We start from the raw sequence: 21930 nt of genomic DNA on the forward strand, positions 1-21930 counted from the left end.
TTACGGGATTTCTGCCTTACAGAGTGGAGGGAGTCTACGGGTGGGTGATATTGGTTGTAATTGCCTAGCTCAGAGGGCAGAGGAAGAGGTAGGAAAGGAATGCTCAGTTACTGGCCAGCTTTGATGAGTCTGCACTCTTTCTAGGAGCTTTCCAAGCCCCCTATTCCTTAATGTTATCACGCCACTTTGGGCTAGCACTAGGCCAGCCCTGCCAAATGTCTGCTCTATATGTTTACAGAACAGGTAATAAGCCTTCCAGAAAACAAGGAGAAAACAAGAATGCAACTTAGAAAGCTCCACCTGAGCTGATCCTCCATCTGTGGCCTCTGACCTTTTCCCACTCTAAGCCGTCTCATCCCCCAGTGGGGCCAAACCATCAAGCGTTTTGTTACAGGAACTGTTCTGAACTCCAACCACTTCCCACCTCCTCTGTGGCATCTGCAAGGTTTGGTTTGGGAAGGAAACCAGCAGCCATTCCTAGTTCACTATCTTCTTCTTGAACCAGATATGCCTTTACATTTTAAAAGTAATTTGAAGTAATTACTAACAACAACTAAAAGATATATACCACTTAACCACATGACAGGCGCTATTCTAAGTGCTTTACATGTATTTGCCCACTTAATCATAGTAATCAAGTGAGTTAGATAATGTAGTTATTCCCAGTTTACTCTTGAGTAGCCTGACACACAGAAAGGTTATATGACTTACACAAGGTCACATAGCTTAATAAGTTGAGAAGCCAGAAACTGAACCCAAGCTGTCTGGCTCCAGAGTTTGTACTCTAAAATACTAGTGTTAACTGGGCACAGTGACTCACTCCTGTAATCCCACCACTTTGAGAGGCAGAGGTGGGAGGATCGCTTGAGGACAAGAGTTCAAGGTCAGCCTGGGCAACATAGCAAGACCCTGTCTCTACCAAAAAAAATTAATTAGCCAGGGGTGGTGGTTCATACCTGAAGCCCCAGCTACATGGGAGGCTGAGGCAGGAGGGTCACTTGAGCTGAGGAGGCTGGGGCTACATTGAGCCATGATTGTGCTATGGAACTCTAGCCTGGGCAACACAGTGAGGCCCTGTCTAAAATAAAACAAAATAAAATGCTCGTGTTTTTAACCATCCTACCATTCTGTCATTCATTAGTATCTGTATCCATTCCTTGAACACCAAAAGAACTTCTCTTTTCTTTTCTGTCCCTCCTCCCATCTTCCATGTTTATAATACCTGCAAATTTAGTTCAAGACCATAATTTTTTTAATTTACAATCTAAACTTTACACTTTTCAATAAATTCTAGTATTTTTCTCCTCACCATTGCTTATTGAAATCTTCTCCTTCCTCTTAAATTTACAACCTCTGCCTCCCGTGTTCAAGCAATTCTCCTGCCTCAGGTTCCCGAGTAGCTGAGTCTACAGGCGCGTGCTACCGTGCCTGGCTAATTTTTTGTATTTTTATTAGAGACGAGGTTTCATCGTGGTAGCCAAGATGGTGTTGATCTGCTGACCTCGTGATCCGCCCTCCTCAGCCCCCTAAAGTGCTGGGATTACAGGCGTGAGCCACCGCGCCCAGCCTAAAATTTGCCTTTTTAAACAGTTGTTTATGGTGTCTTTTGACTTAGATGATACTTTAATTTTTACATCTTTAACTATGTCAGATTAATTGTTTATAGCCTTGGTGTAATGTCAGGAATTGCTTATGCCAATTCAAGATGTCTTACACTGTAATATTTTCCTGAATTTTCATCTAGTTCTTTATGACTTCACATTTTCACATTTATGTCTCTGAACTTTTAGAATTTATTATTTTATGTGGTTCAGAGTAAGGATTTAATCTTCATTTTTTCAAATGGATAGACACGTCACCAATCCTTTATTATACAACCTATCTTTTGCCCACTGTTTGTTTGGAAATGCATGCAGAAGTTGGTATATAAATTAGTCTGTTTCTTGACTTTCTATTTTGTTACACTAATCTGTTTCTACGTATATTCATTTTTGATTGTTGCTGTAACAAATTGTCAATAGCTAAGACAACGCTAGGAGTGGTGGCTCACGCCTGTAATCCCAGCACTTTGGAAGGCTGAGATGGGCGGATCGCTTCAGGTCAGGAGTTCGAGACCAGCCTGGCCAACATGACAAAACACCGTCTCTACTAAAAATACAAAAATTAACTGGGTGTGGTGGTGCGCGCCTGAAATCCCAGCTACTCGGGAAGCTGAGGCAGGAGAATCACTTGAACATGGGAGGTGGAGGCTGCAGTGAGCCAAGATCACCCCACTGATCTCCAGCTTGGGCGACACAAGTGAGACTCCATCTCAAAAAATATTTATATAGCTAAGACAATTTTTGAAAAAGAAGAATAAGGTGGGAGGAATGGCTCTTTCATATTTCAATACTTCTTATATAGCTACAGGAATCAAGACTGTGTAGTACTGGGAGAAGAATAGACACATAGATCACTGGAACAAAATAGAGAACCTAGAAATAGCCCCACACTGATTTTTTACCAAGAAACAAAAAGAAGGAAGGATTGTCTGCTTAACAAATGGTGCTGGAGGTGTTGTAGACATAGGCCAAAAAAAAAAGACCTAATTTTCATACCTTTATACAAAAAAGTAACTCGAGTGGATCATAGATTTAAATCTAAAATATAAAACTAAAAGAAAACTTTTACAATAAAATATAGGAGAAACATCTGAGATCTAGGGCATAGTGAACGGTTCAAAAAGCATAATCCATAAGGAAAAAAATAAATTAGATTTCATCCAATTTAAAACTTGTGCTCTGCAAGAAATCTTTTTAAAAGGATGAAAAAACAGGGCATGACCTGGGAGAGAATGTTTGCAAACCACATATCCAAGAAAGGACTCACATCCACAATATATAATGGATATGTATACTACTCTCAAAACTCAACGGTAGGCTGAGCATGGTGGCTCACACTTGTAATCCCAGCACTTTGAAAGGTCGAGGTCGATGGAGGGCAGATCCCTTGAGGCCAGGAGTTCAAGACCAGCCTGGGAAACATGGCAAAAAACACACCTCTGCTGAAATACACAAATTAGACAGGCATGATGATGCGTGCCTGTAATCCCAGCTACTTGGGAGGCTGAGGCACGAGAATCGCTTGAACCTGGACGGCGGAGGTTGGAGTGAGCCAAGATCATGCCACTGCACTCCAGCCTGGGTAACGGAGAGAGACTCTGTCTCAAGAAAAATAATAATAATAAAAGAAACCTCAATGGTAAAAAATGCAAACAAATAATCCAATTAGAAAATCATGAAAAGATATGAACATACATTTCACTGAAGAGGAAATAAGCAAATAAGCACATGAAAAGATGTTCAACACTAATTTACTTCACTAGATGAAAATTAACACCACGGTGAGGTATCACTACACACTTATTAAAATAGCTGAAATAAAAGACATAGCGACAACACCAAATGGTGACAAGGATGCAGAGAAACTGGACACCTCATTAAGTGCTGTTGGGAAGGTAAAATCTTACAGCCCCTCTGGAACGCAGTTTGGTAGTTTCTTATAAAACTAAACATGCAATGACCATACAATTCAACAATTACACTTCAGAGAAATTAAAATGTATGCCCATCCAGAAACTTGTACATAATTGTTCATAGCAGCTTTACTTGTAATAGCCAATAGCTGGAAATAATCAATATGTCCTAAAATAAGTGAATGGTCAAACTGTGGTACATCCATCCTATGGAATACTACTCAGTAATGAAAATGAACTATTGTCAGGGCACAGTGGCTCACCCTGTTACCCCAGCACTTTGAGAGGCCGAGGCGGGTGGATCATGACGTCAGGAGTTCAAGACCAGCCTTGCCAATATGTTGAAACCCCATCTCTACTACTAATATAAAAATTACCCGGGCATGGTGGCACGCACCTGTAGTCACAGCTACCTGGGAGGCTGAAGCTGGAAAATCGCTTGAACCTGGGTGGCAGAGGTTGCAGTGAGCCGAGACACCGCACTCCAGCCTGGGCGACAGAGTGAGACTCCGTCTCAACAACAACAACAACAACAATGAACTATTGATACATAAATATCAATATCTTGGAGGAATCTCCATGGAATTATGCTGAATGAAATAAGCCCCTAAAACGTTGTATACCGTAAGATTTCATTTATACAGCATTGTAGAAAAGACGAAATTATGGAAATGAAAAACAGATTAGATTAGTGGTTGCCAGGGGTTAGGGATGGTGGATGCTAAAAATGAGTAGCACAAGGGATAGCATTATGGTGATGGAAATATTCTGTACCCTTTTTTTTTTTTCTGAGAGGGAGTCTCACTCTGTCACCTAGGCGGTAGTGCAGTGGCATGATCTTGGCTCAACCTCTGCCTCCCGGGTTCAAGCGATTCTCCTGTCTCAGCCTCCCATGTAGCTGGGAATACAGGCGTGTGCCACCATGACCGGCTAATTTTTGTATTTTTAGTAGAGACGGGGCTTCTCCATGTTCGCCAGGCTGGTCTCGAACTCCTGATCTCAAGTAATCTGCCCATTTCGCCCTCCCAAAGTGCTGGGATTACAAGCGTGAACCACTGCACCCGGGCATGTTCTGTATCTTTTTTTTTTTTTTCTGAAATATAAGCTTTATGTTACATTTAAAGAAATATTAAAAATAAACTTTTTTAAACAAATTATAAGCAAGCACTCAAAACAATTTAGGAATGTTAAACACTAATTCTTAATTGAAAATAATGACATCCATAGAATACATCCTGGTGTTGGCCAACATGAAGTTTACTTAATATTAGTATTTTATACATACTTAACCATTCATCCTTCCTAAAATTCAATGATAACAATGATTTGACTTTATAAGGTGAAGTCTTTTATGTAATTCCCTAGAGATAACTTTTTCAAATACAAAGCATTTATACCAGCAAGAAAATTATAAAAACATATATAAAGTATACTGAAGGATGTAATTTAAACGCTGTCTGTATATATAGATACGTTTAACCTTAGAAAGTACACAACACATCGAAACACTTTCACAGAATATAGATGCCATTGCATGCTCTTACGTTACAAAGCAAACAGCAGCTTCATAAACGTTGTTCTACTATGTATCAACTGAAAAAAACAGATACTCCACAAAAAGGTTTTGAAGACACATGGAGTGGAATGTGCCCGCATTAAGAGCAGAGCTTTTACAAGACCACCTGTCTCCAGCCAGCTCCCAGGGACCACTGAAAACAGCTGCTACCCTCAGAACGACAAAATGGTCTTGTTAATGACTTCACTGGACTCTCGAATCTCATCCCCCTTGACCACCAGCGGAGGCAAAACCTGATGATGTCGCCATGGGTTGGCTTGGCCAGAAGTGGATAATCTTGAAGTCGTAGACACACCTTCCAAGCATCACAATCTTTGGTTTCTTTAATAACAATAGAAATTAATAATTCTTTTCCTCCCGGGCACAGTGGCTCACGCCTGTAATCCCAACATTTTGGGAGGCCGAGGTGGGTGCATCACCTGAGGTCAGGAGTTCAAGACCAGCGTGGCCAACACGGTGAAACCCAGTCTCTACTAAAAATATGAAAATTAGCTGGGCATAGTGGCGCGTGCCTGTAATCCCAGCTACTCAGGAGGCTGAGGCAGGAGAATCGCTAGAACCCAGCAGGCAGAGGTTGCAGTGGGCCAAGATCGCACCATTGCATCCTGGGCAACCAGAGTGAACCTCTGACTCTAAATACATACATGCATACATACATACATACACACAATAATTCTCTTCCTCTTACGGCAGTTACAGCATCAGAAGGTAGCTTCATGGGTTCATTTCTCAAGAGAATACCCATTTTTTTCTGTATTTTCAGCAAGGTTTTCTTCTTCTAAAACCTCAAGGGCTGCGATGGCCACTCGGCAGTCTAGTGGATTGCCACCGTATGTGGACCCATGTTCCCCTGGCTTAATGCTCAGCATTATGTCATTCTCCCACAGCACTGCAGACACAGAGCATCAGCCCCCAGAAAAGGCCTTTCCAAGGAGGACTATATCAGGTCTGACATTTTCATGATCAACAGCTAGCCATCTACCAGTTCTGGCCAATCCTATCTGTATTTCATCAGCAGTGAACAGAACCAAGCTGGGAGCACGAGATGGGATGAGGGTAAGTTAATATACCACAAAGCTTACTGTTTTTACAGAGATTCAGCTGGTCTTGTCTTGTCTTTCTTTCTTTCTTTCTTTCTTTCTTTTTCTTTCTTTCTTTCTTTTCTTTCCTTCTTTCCTTCCTTCCTTCCTTCCTTCCTTCTTTCCTTCTTTCCTTCTTTTCTTTCTTTTCTTTCTTCTTTCTTTCATGTATGGATGTATTTATTTATTTGACAGTCTTGCTCTGTCGCCCAAGCTGGAGTGCAGTGGTGTGATCTCAGTTCAATGCAACCTCCGCTTCCAAGGTTCAAATCATTGAGTGAGCCCAGAAGGTCAAGACCAGCCTGGGAAAAATAGCAAAAGGCAGGGTGGTGCATGCCTGTAGTCCCAAATCAGAAGCAGGAGGGTCGCTTGAGCCCAGGAGGTAGGGACCAGCCAGGACAACATAGCAAAACTCTCTACTAGAAAAATTAAAAATATTAGTGGGGGCGGGGTGGTGTGAGCCTGTAGTCACCAGGCTGAGGCGGGAGGATTGCTTGAGCCCAGGAGGTCAAGGCCAGCCTGGCCAACATAGCTAAACCCCATTTCTACTAACAACAAGAACAACAAAAAATTGCGTGGGTGGGATGGCTCACCCCTGTAGTTCCGAGGCCAAGGTCGGAGGACTGCTTGAGCCCAGGAGGTCAATACCAGCCTGGCCAACATAGCGAAAGCCTGTCTTTCCTATAAATAAATAAATAAATAAAATAAAAATGAGCAGGGCAGAATGGCACACTCCTGTAGTCCTGAGGCCGAGATGAAAGCATCACTTGAGCCCAGGAGATTGAGGCCAGCCTGGGCAACATAGCGAAACCCGGTTTCTACTAAAGAAAGAAAGAAACAAAGAAGCAAAAAAAATAGCCTGGGCAGGGTGGTGCATGCCTGTAGTCCCCAGGCCAAGGCGGGAGGATCCCTTGAGCCCAGGCCAACATAGCGAAACCTGGTTTCCACTAAAAAATAAATAAATAAATAAAGCATGGGCCGGGTGGTGCATGCCTGTAGTCCCGAGGCCGTGGTGGAAGGATCCCTTGAGCCCAGGAGGTTGAGGCCAGCCTGGCCAACATAGCGAAACCGTCTCTTAAAAAATCAAAAAACAAAAAATATTAGTGGGGGGGGGGGGGTGGTTCCCACCTGTAGTGGCGAGACCGAGGTGGGAAGATTGGCCAAGGCAGATGTAACCAATACCACAATCACATCCTATAAGTAAATACATTTTCGTCTCTCCAGGGCTACAGGTAAAGGATGGTAATTGTGCACACCACACTCAGATTCCCTTTCAAAAATGTAATCAGAGGTTGCAGGGCCTTGGACTGTTTTTTCAGTGGCAACAGATATAGAAGCCACTGAAGAATGAAAGCCACGACTAAGTACAGCAAAGCTCTGCAAATGTGCTAGTCTGGAAAACATTGTGTCTTTCAAGTAGAAAAATCACAGATCCGACTATTTTTTTCTTCTCGCTGTTCAGACTAGAATCCAGATTTTTAACCCGAGATCCAGGGACGGTCTTCAGAGAGTTCAAAATCTCCTGATGGCGCCTGAGGACCACCCACTTTGTTGCAGTGGCAACAAAGTGTTGCTGGAGGAGAAGACAATATTGTGCAATGTCACTGCGCAAGGATGATGGACCAATCAGGGCAGTTAGTGAACTCCATCTGGCCAATCAGAAGTCAGAACAGTAGGCGGGATAAGGGAAGCTGATGAGGATGTGACGTCTATCAGTCCAGCCTCCAGGGACAGAACCTTCTCAAACTGGGGGCGGAGACTCTGATTTTCCCGCCTAAAGCATCCCCCGGGATTGGCTACTTTAAGTTCAGAGTACGCATGCTCTGACTTTCTCTCTCTTTCGATTCTTCCGTACTCAGAGTACGCACGGTCTGATTTTCTCTTTGGATTCTTCCAAAATCAGAGTAAGCATGCGCTGATTTTCTTTTTCCGTTCTTCCTACCCCTCCCCTCCTCCGTGGTGCATTTGTTATCTAGTTTTAATAAGGAGTGTATGTGAGGCAGGTCGCCATCTCAAAGCCTTCCTGTCAGTTTCTAACTTTTTCAGGTATGGGACTTTTCCTGGGAACTCTAGTAACTTAACAAATTTGGGCCGGGTACGGTGGCTCACGCTTGTAATTCCAGCAGTTTTGGAGGCCACAGCTGGTGGATCACTTGAACCCACGAGGCGGAGGTTGCAGTGAGCCATGATCACACCACTGCATCCCAGCCTGGGCAACAGAGAGAGACCATGACTCAAAAAAAAAAAAAAAAAAACCTCACTCAAATCTTTCCTCCTGGGATCAAGTGATCCCCTCGCGTAGGCCTTGGGACTACAGGCGTACACCACTCCGCTTCTGTTTGTGTGTGTGTGTGTGTGTGTGCACGTGTGTGTTTGTTATTGTTGTTGTTTTAGTAGAGATGGTTTCGGTATGTTGGCCAGACTGGTCTCAAGCTCATGGGCTCGAGCGATCCGCCCTCCTTGGCCTCCCAAAGTGCTGGGATTACAGGCGTGAGCCACTGTGCCTGGCTGATTGCTGCACCTTGAAACTCCCTACATTCTCTCTAAGTGATGGCGGGCTCTTGTAGTCTCAGAAATTCTAGCTCTCTTCTTCTAATAATTTACAAATTACCCAGTAATAGCCTCTAAATCCGTTCATATTAGCCATGCTCATTTCTCTTCCACAGAACGGAACCCCCCATCCCTCTGCCTGATCAGATCCATCACCGGAGAGACCATGTTATCTCTGGGACTCATTTCCCTTCCTTTATTTATTGAGTGGGGGTGTCAGCATGCCCCCACTGAATAAAATTACACAGTCACATCTCTGCCTCCCCAACAAGGGTCTGTACATCTTTCAGAGTAAGCCTAGCCCCAGGGAAACTACTAACAACATTAGCCAATCCCTCCTAAAGACTCAAGGCTGCTTTGCCCATAGGAAACCTGTCATCCCAAATCAATACTTCTCCCAGAGACCCCTGGTTCCCTATTTTCATCTGACTTCTCCCCATGCCATTACTCAGGGAAAGATAAGCCCCGAATGGAGAAATGAAGCACCTGATTCCAGGTGACTGAGGGTGGCCGACCTTCACAGATTTCTTCCTCCACAAGACCAAAGCTCCTGTGGCTGGAAAGACTCAGTCTGTTTCTCTTGCAGGTCATACTGCTCTCGGTGCCATGAATGGAGACGACGCCTTTGCAAGGAGACCTAGGGCTGGTGCTCAAATACCAGAGAAGATACAAAAGGTGAGGTGACCTGGAGGGGGCAGAGTAGTGGCCCAGGGGACAGTGTGGGGTGACCAAGTTTCTGAGGAGGGGAGGACAGAGATACTGGAGACAAGGACCAGGGTCTTGGGGGAGATCTGGACCCTTGGGAGCCTCCCATCCTCGCTCTGTCATCAACTACCATTCTTGGAGACAAGTCTGTGACCGTGCACTACATTTGGTGAATCTCAGTCCATTCTGGAAAGTGGGAAGAGAGCCAGTCAGCAGCATTAAAGCCCTACTGTGTGGCAGGGGTGAAGCTAGGAAAGGTCGCTCATGTTCTGTCAGTTAGCCATGGCATCATCCTCACTTCCCAGATCCAGCACACGGGAAGCGACTCCAGCTGAATGGCAGACATGTCTAACTGAGTCACTGACAAAATTCCTCTTTTATCTTTTCCTAGTCCTTCGATGATATTGCCAAATACTTCTCTAAGAAAGAGTGGGAAAAGATGAAATCCTCGGAGAAAATCATCTATGTGTATATGAAGAGAAAGTATGAGGCCATGACTAAACTAGGTAACAGAAAGTTCTAGGTACAGACAAGTCTGGGGACACATGAGCATCCCTTTTCCTGCTTTGGCTACTTCTTAGGCTGCAGAAAGTACCCCACATTTTCCTTTTGTGCAGGGAAAAATCACAAGGCAGCTTCTGGGTGTTCTGCTCTTCTGTATCCTGTCAGGGCTGAGGGCAGGGACTGGCCACAGTGGAGCTCATACCTGGATCCTGCACGTTTCTCTCCCTTAGGCTTCTGTTCTGATGAGTCCAAGTGTCTCTGTGGCATCCCGGCACCCCCACACCGTCCCTACCTTCCTTCTCTCGGCTTGTATCTTTCTTTCTTTCTTTCTTTCTTTCTTTCTTTCTTTCTTTCTTTCTTTTTTCTTTTTTTTTTTTTTTTTTTTTTTTGAGTCTGAGTCTCAGTCTGTCACCTAGGCTAGTTTGCAGTAGTGCAGTCATAGCTCACTGCAGCCTTGAACTCCTGGCCTCAAGCAATACTCCAGCCTCAGCCTCCCAAAGCGCTGGTACTACAGATATGAGCCATCGTGGCAGGTCAAAGCTTGTCTCTTAAGGAATAAACATTTTGCTTCTTTCTAGGTTTCAAGGCCACCCTCCCACCTTTCATGTGTAATACAGGGGCCACAGACCTCCAGGGGAATGATTTTGATAATGACCGTAACCAAGGGAATCAGGGTGAGTAGATGGGAAGGGGCTGGAAAGGGTCTCCTCAAGCCCAGCTGCTTTTCAGCTCAGCTACCTGGGAAAGATCCTCAGGCATTTGTTCCCTCATACACATCAGGGCTGAGTGAAAAAAAATTGCAGGCAGAAAGTTAACTACAGAGGCCATTCATATAAAATTTTAAAACATGAAAAACAAGAATATATATTTTTATAGATAATAAGTAAATGGTAAATGTATACAAACATGAATGTGAATAAAAATCCATCAAATTAAGGTGACTGGCTGTAAGTGGGGGAGGGAGGGAAGGCAGGGATTGCTGAGTGCTGCACAGACAGCTTCAGCTGTGACTTGTTGACAGTGGGTTTTCTTTGTTTTTGTTTTTGAGATGGAGTTTCACTCTTCTCGGCCAGGCTGGAGTGCAACAAGGCAATCTCAGCTCACTCCAACTTTCACCTCCTGGGTTCAAGTGATTCTCCTGCCTCAGCCTCTGGAGTAGCTGGGGTTACAGGTGCCCGCCCCCACACCCAGCTCATTGTTTTATTTTTGGTAGAGACGGGGTTTTACCATGTAGTCTAGGCTGGTCTCATACTTCCTGACCTCAGGTGATCCACCCGCCTCAGCCTCCCAAAGTGCTGGGATTACAAGTGTGAGCTACCACGCCCGGCCTGTTTGCAGATTTTCTAATATTCTGAATAAATAAATCAAACCTAACATAGCTGTGGGGTAATGTTGAGATCCGACTGGACTCAATATTATTCCCCATACTTTTCTGTGTGTTTGAAATATTTCTTTTTTAAATGACATGTTGTTCTTCCTAAGCACTGTTAATGAATCAAAGGACTGCTAAAAAAAAAGTTACAAGAGAAAAAAAAAAGAAAGAAAATGTTGCAACTGCAGATTCGCCAGAAACTTCCAGAGTTTGTTTCATTAACAGCGTGTAGGTACTGGATAGGTATCTTAGGAGTGAGGGTGATGAACACATTATGTAATAAGCATCGCTGTTTCTCTGTATTTTATCAAAACCAAAGAGTCTTCTCATTCCCAAAGAACCCTGATTCTCTGTGATGAGCTCAAGAGTGAGTTTGAAAGAGTGATCCCTCATCCAACACACAGAGAGCTTTCCCACTTGTCAGTGAGGAGAGATAACATAGGGTGAAAAAAAGACAGGTTCTTCGGTAGAGATCTTTGTACGTTTCAGGAATATAAAGGGGTCATATGTGTTTACTTGCTCTTCTGCTCTGACAACACAATTATAAGACAAGGTCAGAATGTCCAAACTGTCTCCAATAGACCTATTACTCCCCAACTAAAAGGGCCAGATTCTACAATCTCCCACGATCACTGTAAGAGATCTGAAAATCCAGTGCTTGAGTGTCTGCCAAGATTTTGACGTTAAAGGAGTGTCTTTATACTGAAAATATTTCAGAGCCACTGGACTAAATCATCCATGGTTCATCACACATTTAACAGCTTAATTCACATACCATAAGATTCACTCATTTGAAGTGTACAATGATTTTCAGTTGTTGCATATCTTGAGTGGATACAGTTCAGATTCCTAACCAATCAATTTAATTATTTGGGAAAAAGTAAAAGATATGTAAAGGAATAAGATGAGACTGTGAGACTGTGATGGGGTTTAGTCCCCATTTGATAAACCATGAGATGGAAAATTCTGAGTTGATGCCACAGATAAATGAATCAACCATGACTAAAGATAATTCAGAAGCAAATCTGAAATAACCCCTCAACAATGAGTGGACTCATAACCCTCTGCTGCAGAATACCCTGATGCTACAGAAGTCTCTAGAGTCTGGAAATCTTTACCAACAAAGAAAAATTCTGATGTATTCTCTTTCAGTTGAACGTCCTCAGATGACTTTCGGCAGGCTCCAGAGAATCTTTCTGAAGGTGAGTATCTCTCAAATCTAAAGGACCAGAGAACCTTTGTCCCTCCACGGATGCGAACACTGGTAAGAGTGGGAGAATATCAAAAATGCCCTCACTGCCTCCTTCTCTCCATGTCTATCACAACAACTTATGTAGCACCAACGGCTTGATAATACTAACAGTTGTGATCCTTAATACATCTTTTGTTTTCATAGTGATGCCAGATACTATTTCAAGCAGTTCACATGGATTACTGTATTTAATCCTTAAGAAGACCTCTATGACGTTGTTTCTATTATTATCTCCAAATAATAACGAGTCACACACTTTGGTTGTCACCCATATAAAAGCCATGTGACTTAGCACAAATCTTCTAAGTTCTCTGAGCTCCAGATTCCTGGTCCATGAAATGGAAGCAAAGAATCATAGTTCATGTTTTAGATCATAGTTATCAGCAAAATAATAATGAAATGAGGCTCTCGTTGCACAGAGATGTTAAAGAATTTTCCTGAGGCGCAGTGGCAGTGGTAGTCTAATCCAGAGCTCCAAGCCATTTAAAGCTCATTCACGTTTGCATTTGTTTATGAAGTTCAGATGTTGCTCACTAGGGCTTCACCCCATAGGGCCTGCTGGTGCTTCCATTGAGACACCCATTCTCCCAATAGGAAAGACCAGCTGGCCTCCGCTCTCTTACTGGGACCACTTGCATGGCTTAGGAATCGGTTTGACTGTTGGCCCCTCCCTACTGTGAGCTCCTTGAGGACCTTGTCTGCACCTGGGGCATCCCAGAAGCCCCCATCCCAGCCCAGGGGATCCCTCGGAGGCCCCTGAATGAGTGACCCCACAAGTGCAGATTCAACTCTGGTTTAGAGGGTAAAGGGATCTGGGAGCTGGGTTGCCAGTGTGGAGACCGAATTCAAGGAAGGATCATGAAAGGTACTAATTGTTATTATTACTATATTTAAACAGTGTTTACAAGCTCAGAGAGGACTTTCCCGTAGACTATTCTACATGTATTTTTTCACTATTTCATATGTGAGGAAGCTGAATAAAAAGTAGATTAAGAGCGGAGCGCGGTGGCTCGCGACTGTAATCCCAGCACTTTGGGAGGCTGAGGTGGATGGATCACTAGGTCAAAAGATCAAGACCATCCTGCCCAACAGGGAAAAACCTCATCTCTATTAAAAATACAAAACTTAGCGGGGCGTGGTAGCGCCTGCCTGCAGTCCCAGATACTCTGGAGGCTGTTGCATGAGAGTCACTTAAACACAGGAGTCGGATGTTGCAGTGAGCCGAGATTGTGCCACTGCACTGCAGCCTGGTGACAGAGGGAGACTCTGTCTCAAAAAAAAAAAAAAAAAAAAAAAGTAGCTTAAGATTGTTGGTCAGTGACACATCCCAGTGCAACCAGAATTGGTATGGTACCACCTCACTGAATTCCACATTCAATGTTGGTGCCTCGGTAGGGTGGTATGCCAGATCTGGTACTGCTTTCTTTGCTTCCTAGATTAATTTCAGCAAACCATTTCTTTACCTCTCCCTTCCCTGTATTCATCCCCCCACACCATCTTTCCCAGCAGTGTTTTTTCCCCCTCTCTATGTTTTTACACTTACTCTCCCAGCAGCTAAGAGCTTATATGAGATCCCTTGTATTTTATAGAAGCTCTTCCTTTTGTAGACCTTGTGAATTCTTAGAATGCTATCCTTCTTCCAATCTTTTGTATACCAAACTCTCAATTGCATGGAGATTTTTACTGTTTGCAAGAATGTCAGTCTTAAAGAGTGTGAAGATAAGCATTCTAGCCCTGGAAACCATATTCACATAGGCCATTCCTTTCCCTTCTAACTTCCCAGGTTTCTCCTAATTTAGGCATGTGTAACTCTCCCGGCATTGTTGAGAACATTGATTAAGGTAATGCATGTGAAGACGCTTTGTAAGCTCTAAAGCACTATAGAAATGTCACCGATACTGTTTATCTGTGACCTTCACATTATAAAGATCATGCCCAAGAAGCCAGCAGAGGAAGGAAATGATTCGAAGGGAGTGCCAGAAGCATCTGGCTCACAGAACAATGGGAAACAGCTGTGCCCCCCGGGAAAACCAAGTACCTCTGAGAAGATTAACAAGACATCTGGTAAGAGGAAAGAATTCGGGAACAAACCCTCTGGCTTCCCTGGCTATGTTCAGGTGTGTGGACTGGGTGTGTGGCATGGACCCCAGACAAGCCTGGGTCCAGGCTGGGCTGAGGAGCTCGCCCAGCTCCAGATGAGATGTTTGACTGGACTTCCAGAGATACCGACTGGAGTTGTCATCCATGTAAAAAACCACGTGACTTGGGGCAAGTCTTCCAAATTTTCTCAGCTCCAGATTCCTAGTCCATAAGATGGAAATAAAGAATCATAGTTCATAAATTGTTTGGAGACATTAAATTTAATCTAGAAGGCCTGATGACATGAAAGGTGCTCAAGCAATTCTATCTTTGATAACCTGGGATAATATCTTACTCAGCTCGGTGCCTGATACCCAGTAAAGGTGTACTTCAGAGATATTGCAGATTCGGTTCCAGACCACTGCAATAATGTGAGTCACACACATTGTTTTTTTGGTTTGGCAGTGCATAAAAACATTATGTTTACACTGTACTGCAGTCTACTAAGAGTGCAATAGCGTTATGTCTAAAAATGTACATACCTTTATTTTAAAATAATTCATTGTTAAAAATGCTAACAATCTTCTGAGCCTTCAGTGAGTCACACTCTTTTTGCTGGTGGAGGGTCTTGCCTTGGTGTTGATGGCTGCTGGCTGATCAAGGTGGTGGTTGGTGAAGGGTGGAGTGGCTGTGGCAGTTTCTTAAAAGAACACAACAATGAAATTTGCCACGTTGATTAACTTTCCGTTTCATGAAGGATTTCTCTGTAGTATGCGATGCTGTTGGATAGCATTTTACCCACAGTAGAACTTCTTTCAAAGTTCGAGTCAATTCTCTCTAGCTATGAAAGTCCTAGAAGGCATCTCCTTCCAACAGAAGGCTATTTTATCTACATTGAAAATCTGTTGTTTAGTGTAGCCACCTTCAACAGTGATCCTAGCTAGATCTTCTGGATAACTTGCTGCAGCTTCTCCATCAGGGTTTGCTGCTTCACCTTGCACTTTTAAGTTATGGAGATGGCTTCTTTCCTTAAACTTCATGAACCAACCTCTGCTAGCTTCACACGTTTCTCCTGCAGCTTCTTCACCTCTCTCAGCTTTCATGGACTTGAAGAGAGTTCGGGTCTTGCTCTGAATTAGACTTTGGCTTAAGGGAATGTTGTGGCTGGTTTCATCAAATATCCTGACCACTCAAACTTTCTCTATTTGAGCAGTAAGGCTGTTTTGCTTTCTTATTCATGTGTTCACTGGAGTATTAGTATTATTATTTCCTTCAAGAACTTTTCCTTTACATTACATGCTATTACTTCCTTCAAGAGCTATTCCTTTGCATTCACAGCTTGGCTGTTTGGTGCAAGAGGCCGAGCTTTCAGCCTGTCTTGGCTTTCATCATGCCTTCCTCACTAAGCTTAGCCATTTCTAGCTTCTGATTTACAGTGAGAGACATGCGACTCTTCCTTTCATTTGAATACTTAGCGGCCATTATAGGGTTGTTAATCGTCCTAATTTCAATATAGGTGTGTCTCAAGAAATAGGGAGGTCCAAGAAAAGGAGGAGAGATGGGGAACAGCTCATCAGTGGAGCAGTCAGAAGACACAAAACATTAATCGATTAAGTTTGTCATCTTCTATGGGTGCAGTTCCTGGTACCCACCCCCCAAACAATTACACAGAACAGGGTGATTATTGTCAATAATAACTTAATTGTACATTTTTTAAAAACTGGAAGAGTGTAATTGGATTGTTTGTAACACAAGGATAAATGGTTGAGGGGATGGATACCTTATTTTCCATGATGTGATTATTACACATGGCATGCGTGTATCAAAACATCTCACGTACCCTGTAAGTATATACACCTACTGTGTATGCACAAAAATAAAAAACAAGGTCGGGCGCCGTGGCTCACGCCTGTAATCCCAGCACTTTGGGAGGCCGAGGCAGGCCGATCACGAAGTCAGGAGATCGAGACCATCCTGGCTAATACCGTCAAACCCCGTCTCTACTAAAAATACAAAATATTAGCCAGGCGTGGTGACATGCTCCTGTAGTCCCAGCTACTCGGGAGGCTGAGGCAGGAGAATCGCTTGAACCGGAGAGGCAGAGGTTGCAGTGAGCTGAGATTGCTCCACTGCACTCCAGTCTAGGCGACAGAGCGAGACTTCATCTCAAACAAAATAAAATAAAACAAAAATTAAAAATTAAAAAATTAAAATTATTTTAAAAGACTAAAAAACAACAAAAACAATTGCAGTAATAATATCAAAGCTCACTGATCACAGATCACCATAACAGATATAATAATAATGGAAAAGTGTAAAATTGATGAGAGTTTCCAAAAAAAACATTGCAGCATCTGTGAAGCACTATGAAAATATGGTGCAATAAAAAAAAGTATGCCTCGGTGCCCTTAATAAAAACACGTGCTGAATGAAAGGAGGTAAGGGTGGATGTTCCCATGAGTGAAGAGGTGGGGAATCTAAACCCGACAACGGAACAGAACAACGGACAGAAGCTAAAAATTTAATTGGCATTTGGCCTGTATTGGTGTCGGTCTAAGGTCTCAGCCTCTCTAAGCCAGAGAATGTGAAAAACTGGATAAAGAAGGCCCATGGGCACTTGGGAGGGGGGAGGAATCTCCTTTTTTTGAGAAAACAGAGCCTAACACTCTCCAACCGACCCAACCCTCATTTTCCAACTCTTCCCCATCATAGGACCCAAAAGGGGGAAACATGCCTGGACCCACAGACTGCATGAGAGAAAGCAGCTGGTGATTTATGAAGAGATCAGCGACCCTGAAGAAGACGACGAGTAACTCCGTAAGTGAACCTTCGGCTCATCCCCCACATCCCTGCAGATGTGCTATTCTGTTATGGTACTGGTATCCCATCTTGTCACTTATTCCCCAAATCATTCCCTTCTCATAATTTTCCAGGGTACAGCATTGAGGCTGAATGATGAGATTTCCCATGTTTTCTTTTCTTTCTTTTTTTTTTTTTTTGACGGATTCTCCCTTTGTGGCCCAGGCTGCAGTGCAGCAGCATGATCTCCGCTTACTGCAAACTCCGCCTCACGGGTTCACGCCATTCTGCTGCCTCAGCCTCTCCAGTAGCTGGGACTACAAGCGCCCGCCACCACGCCCGGGTAATTTTTTTTTTTTTTGTATTTTTGGTAGAGACGGGGTTTCACCGTGTTAGCCAGGATGGTCTCGGTCTCCTGACCCTGTGATCCGCCCGCCTCGGCCTCCCAAAGTGCTGGCGTATACAGGCGTGAGCCACCGCACCTAGCCTTCGCAAGCTCTTTTTACTCCCTGCCCTGTATATCCAGGGATGCTCCCTACCCAGGATGCTGTGGGTTCCCAAACTCCAGGTCAGCCCTGTGTGTGGGCCATGCCTTCCTCTAGCCTAGGAATGGATAACCCAGGCGAAGAAGTCACTGTGGCATGAGCAGAGGGTTCACTTCGAGGAACTGTGGAAGGCGTGTGCAGGTCCTGGGGTAGGGCAGAATCAGAGTGTGCAGGGTCTGCAGGTCAGGAGGAGTTGAGATTGAGTTATCAGGCCGTGGGAACTCACTGCCATTTACTTTCCTTCTCTCTTCTTGCCTCAGCCTCAGGGATATGACACATGCCCATGATGAGAAGCAGAACGTGGTGACCTTTCACGAACATCAGCATGGCTGTGGACCCCTCGTCATCAGGTGTATAGCAAGTGAAAGCAAGTGTTCACAACAGTGAAAAGTTGAGCGTCATTTTTCTTAGTGTGACAAGAGTCCGATGTTAGTGTTTCCGTTGTACTTTCTTACAGTGTGCCATTCTGTTAGATATTAGCATTTTCATTGATGAGCAAGACATGCTTAATGTGTATTTCGGTTTGTGTATCCATGCACCTACCTCAGAAAGCAAGTGTAGTCAGGTATTCTCTCCATAGAACAGCACTACCCTCCTCTCTCCCCAGATGTGACTACTGAGGGCAGATCTGAGTGTTTAATTTCCGATTTTCTCCTCTGCATTTACACACCACACACACAAACACACACACACACACACACACACACACACACACACACACCAAGTACCAGTATAAGCATCTCCCATATGCTTTTCCCCATTGCCATGGGTCCTGGTCAAGCCCCCCTCAATCTGTTTCCTGTTCAGCATGTACTCCCTTCCTCTCATTCCCTGTATCAGTCACTGACAGTTAATAAACCTTTGCAAACGTTCCCCAGTTGTTTGCTCCTCTCATTAATGTGCGCACAGGTCTCTGCACGTGTGTGAATATTTCTTTAGGAAAGATTCTTAGAAGTTGAATTGCTGTGTCAAAGGAGTCATTTATTCAACAAAACACTAATGAGTGTGTTCTCGTGCTGAGCACTGTTCTAGGTGCTGGAGAGACATCAGGGAACAAGGCAGGCAGATATTCCTGACCCCCATTCTAGAGGAGGATGTTTCCAGTTGTTGGGTTTCTTTGTTTGTTTATTTTTTCTAGAGAAACGGTCTTGTGCTGCCCAAGCTAGAGTGCAGTGGCATGATCATAGCTGAATGCAGCCTTGAACTCGTGGGCTCAAGTGATCCTCCCACCTCAGCCTCCAGAGAAGCTGTGACTACAGGCATGCACCATCACGACCCACTAATTTTTTTAAGGTTTTGTCAAGAAAGTCTCTCTATGTTACCCAGGCTGGTCTTAACCTCCTGGGCCAAAGCGATCATCCCACCTTGGTCTCCTAAAGTGTTGGGATTACAGGCGTGAGCCGCAGCACCTGGCCTCCAGTTTTTATTTTGATAGAGACTATACATTTCAGTCCTGGAGCAGGATTCTGCAGCAGGTGGTTGAGCATCTTGGCCTTTGCTCTCTGAATGATTTTCGGTTTCAAGGTCTGAGAGGGTCCGTTTGGGTGGATGTGGGAGGAGACACAGATGAAATCGTCATCGGGGGAACGTGGAAGAATCAGGCAGATGCATGCACTGTAGACCCTGTGATGGCCAGGGAATAGAAGAGTCCACTTAGTCTCCATGCAGGGGAGCAATTGGTGGGAAAGTCTCCTGGACAGAAGCATGAGACTGCCTATCAAGGGTCTCACCAATCAAGGGCCTGGGGGCTGGGGTGGGGACGATGATTTGGGAATGGGACAGTTCTTTCTCACAGGTACCATTGCATGGTACAGAGGTGAAACAGTAGTGGGGAAGGAAGGGCACAGGGGAGTCTATTTTAGAACAAACCATTGTGTGTCAATGAAGACATCAAAGCTCCATTCACACACAATGGACTTGAAACACCAGCCCCAGGTGGAGGCAGGATTGGAGCTGTTTTGACCATCCATAGCCCATCACCTTGGCCTCCTGGTTCTCCCCAGCCTTAGAAGGAGGACACTGTCATCATTACGCCTATATGATAGATGAGAGACAGAGTCCCAGACAGATGGTAGGCGTCTTGTCACAGGTCCTACAGCTGGCAGGTGCAGGAGGAGCTGAGTTTGGAGCTCACTGACTTCAGAAACATTAAGGAGGACAGATGTGTGGTGGAAGGAGGGAGAATTGAACAAGCCCCGGGCTCTGTTTCCAATCACAATGTAAAGGCTGTGGGTTCATTTACCGAAGACAAGGAGCCCTAGGGGAGAGAGAGTGTAGGGAGGGACAGGCAGTCGTGGTCACAGCAGGGACCGTGGGAGACAGAGATATGCAGGGTGGGCAGAAGAGTGGCAGGAGAGACCCAAGGCCAAGTGTGGGCTTTCACAGCCACCAGAGGGAGAGGGTGCCAAGAAGGAGGTTGTGGGGCTCCAGGAGTAAGAGGTTCCCCAGATCTGTGAGCATGCCCTGCCTGGCACTGCAGGAAGAGGTGGCTGCCACCCAGGTCAGTGTGGACGTACCTCTACCTGTGTCTCAGAGGAAACAAATTCTATTTTATCCCAATATAGTTCTGTATGACACAAATGTAACATTCGGCTACTAGATATTGAGTGCCATATCCTCCATGCAAATAGAGGAGAGCATACCCCAAAAGAGATAATGAAGGATTTGATTTTTCTTTCTCCCTGGGACGATGGGATCCATAAGTTGGTTCCCCAAGCCCACAAGACAGATACAAGGAAGGGTGGCTGGAAGATTGTGAGTTATGACAGGCAACATTTTTCCTTAGGTTCCATGGGTATATAAAGCTCCGGACTATCTGTCTATCATGGATAGATAAAGAGTGAACATGGTCCCCTCTCCACAAATGTGTTTCTCTCCTTGTGAAGGGCTGAAGTTACACCAAGTTCTGATACGTTACATTTGTGTGTGTGTGTGTGTGTGTGTGTGTGTGTAGTTTTTTTTTTTTTTTTTTTTTTGACATGATCACACTCTGTGGACCAGGCTGGAATGCAGTGATGCACGTACAGCTCACTGCAGCCTCGAGCTCCCAGGCTCAAGGGATTCTCCCACTTCAGCTTCCGATCTAGTTGGGACTACAGGCACAGGCCACCACACCCAGCTAGTTTTTGTATTTTTTTGTAGAGACAGCATCCACTATGTTGCCTAGACTGGGGTGGATCCCTGGCCTCAGGCAATCCTCCTGCCTCAGCCTCCCAAAGTGCTGGGATGACAAGTGTGAGCCACCTTGCCAGGCGTTCACTTTCTTTAATGAACAATTGTCAGAGTTTCATCTTAGAGACGAAAGTGGCTACTGCCAGCCAATCTGTCTGTGGTGTTGGAGGGGAATCTGGCTGATTCAGATGTTTCTAAAGAACTTTTAAATTAACCTACCTGATGATTATCCTAAGGCCCTTTCCAGCTCCGTGTTTTTTTGATTCAGGGTTTGGAGTTTTTCAGAGGCTTTTTTACAAAGATCATCTCCTGGGCAGGCGCAGTGTCCCACGCTGTAATGTCAGCACTTTGGGAGGCCGAGGCAGGCAGATCACTTGAGGTCAGGAGTTGGAGACTAGCCTGGCCAACAGGGTGAAACCCCCGTCTCTACTAAAAATACAAAAATCAGCTGGCCGTGGTTGCAGGCCTCTGTGAATTCCAGTTACAGTGGGGAGTGAAGCAGGAGAATCCCTTGAACCTGGGAGATAGAGTGTGCAGTGAGCCGAGATCACGCCACCGCACTCCAGCCTGGGAGACAGAGTAAGTCTCTTGTCTCAAACAGCATCTCTTTACTACAGTGATTTGAGCTATGGTCTTGTCTCCTTGGGTTTCTCTATCAGTCTGATCCCATCTACTCTATCTCCCAGGAATGCCTCCATATTTCTGGTGGACCACTGACAGGTTTTCTTATTTTCCTCTACTCTTGAGAATTGACCCTTGAAAACATTTTCTTCCCAGTTCAATG

General features: G+C 44.5%; 1 protein-coding gene and 1 pseudogene across 2 annotated transcripts; one reads left to right on the forward strand and one right to left on the reverse strand.

The window, feature by feature from the left end:
- Positions 1-5242: 5242 nt before the first annotated feature.
- LOC129024086 (ornithine aminotransferase, mitochondrial-like) lies at positions 5243-9310 on the reverse strand (annotated as a pseudogene).
- LOC129024610 (protein SSX7-like) lies at positions 7985-18848 on the forward strand. Of its 2 annotated transcripts, XM_054471771.1 has the most exons (8): positions 7986-8073; positions 9306-9394; positions 9816-9930; positions 10507-10602; positions 12453-12502; positions 14481-14616; positions 17344-17448; positions 18236-18848. In XM_054471771.1, exons 2-7 carry the CDS (start codon positions 9326-9328, stop codon positions 17442-17444), a joined length of 567 nt encoding a protein of 188 aa, XP_054327746.1. In that variant the 5' UTR covers positions 7986-8073; positions 9306-9325; the 3' UTR covers positions 17445-17448; positions 18236-18848. The 2 variants fall into 2 exon arrangements, with proteins under 2 accessions (XP_054327747.1, XP_054327746.1); XM_054471772.1 differs by lacking the exon at positions 14481-14616 and having other exon boundaries at positions 7985-8073.
- The last annotated feature ends 3082 nt before the right edge of the window (positions 18849-21930 follow it).

This window comes from Pongo pygmaeus, chromosome X (assembly GCF_028885625.2).
Source record: "Pongo pygmaeus isolate AG05252 chromosome X, NHGRI_mPonPyg2-v2.0_pri, whole genome shotgun sequence".
In the NCBI taxonomy this organism is placed as follows: Eukaryota; Metazoa; Chordata; class Mammalia; order Primates; family Hominidae; genus Pongo; species Pongo pygmaeus.

Bases quoted from the DNA above. Each gene is read 5' to 3' on its own strand.
- LOC129024610 (XM_054471771.1), top strand. From the start codon at position 9,326: ATGAATGGAGACGACGCCTTTGCAAGGAGACCTAGGGCTGGTGCTCAA. The intron at 9,931-10,506 runs GTAACAGAAAGT...GCTTCTTTCTAG, and splicing joins TGAGGCCATGACTAAACTAG to GTTTCAAGGCCACCCTCCCA. The intron at 14,617-17,343 runs GTAAGAGGAAAG...TCCCCATCATAG, and splicing joins GAAGATTAACAAGACATCTG to GACCCAAAAGGGGGAAACAT.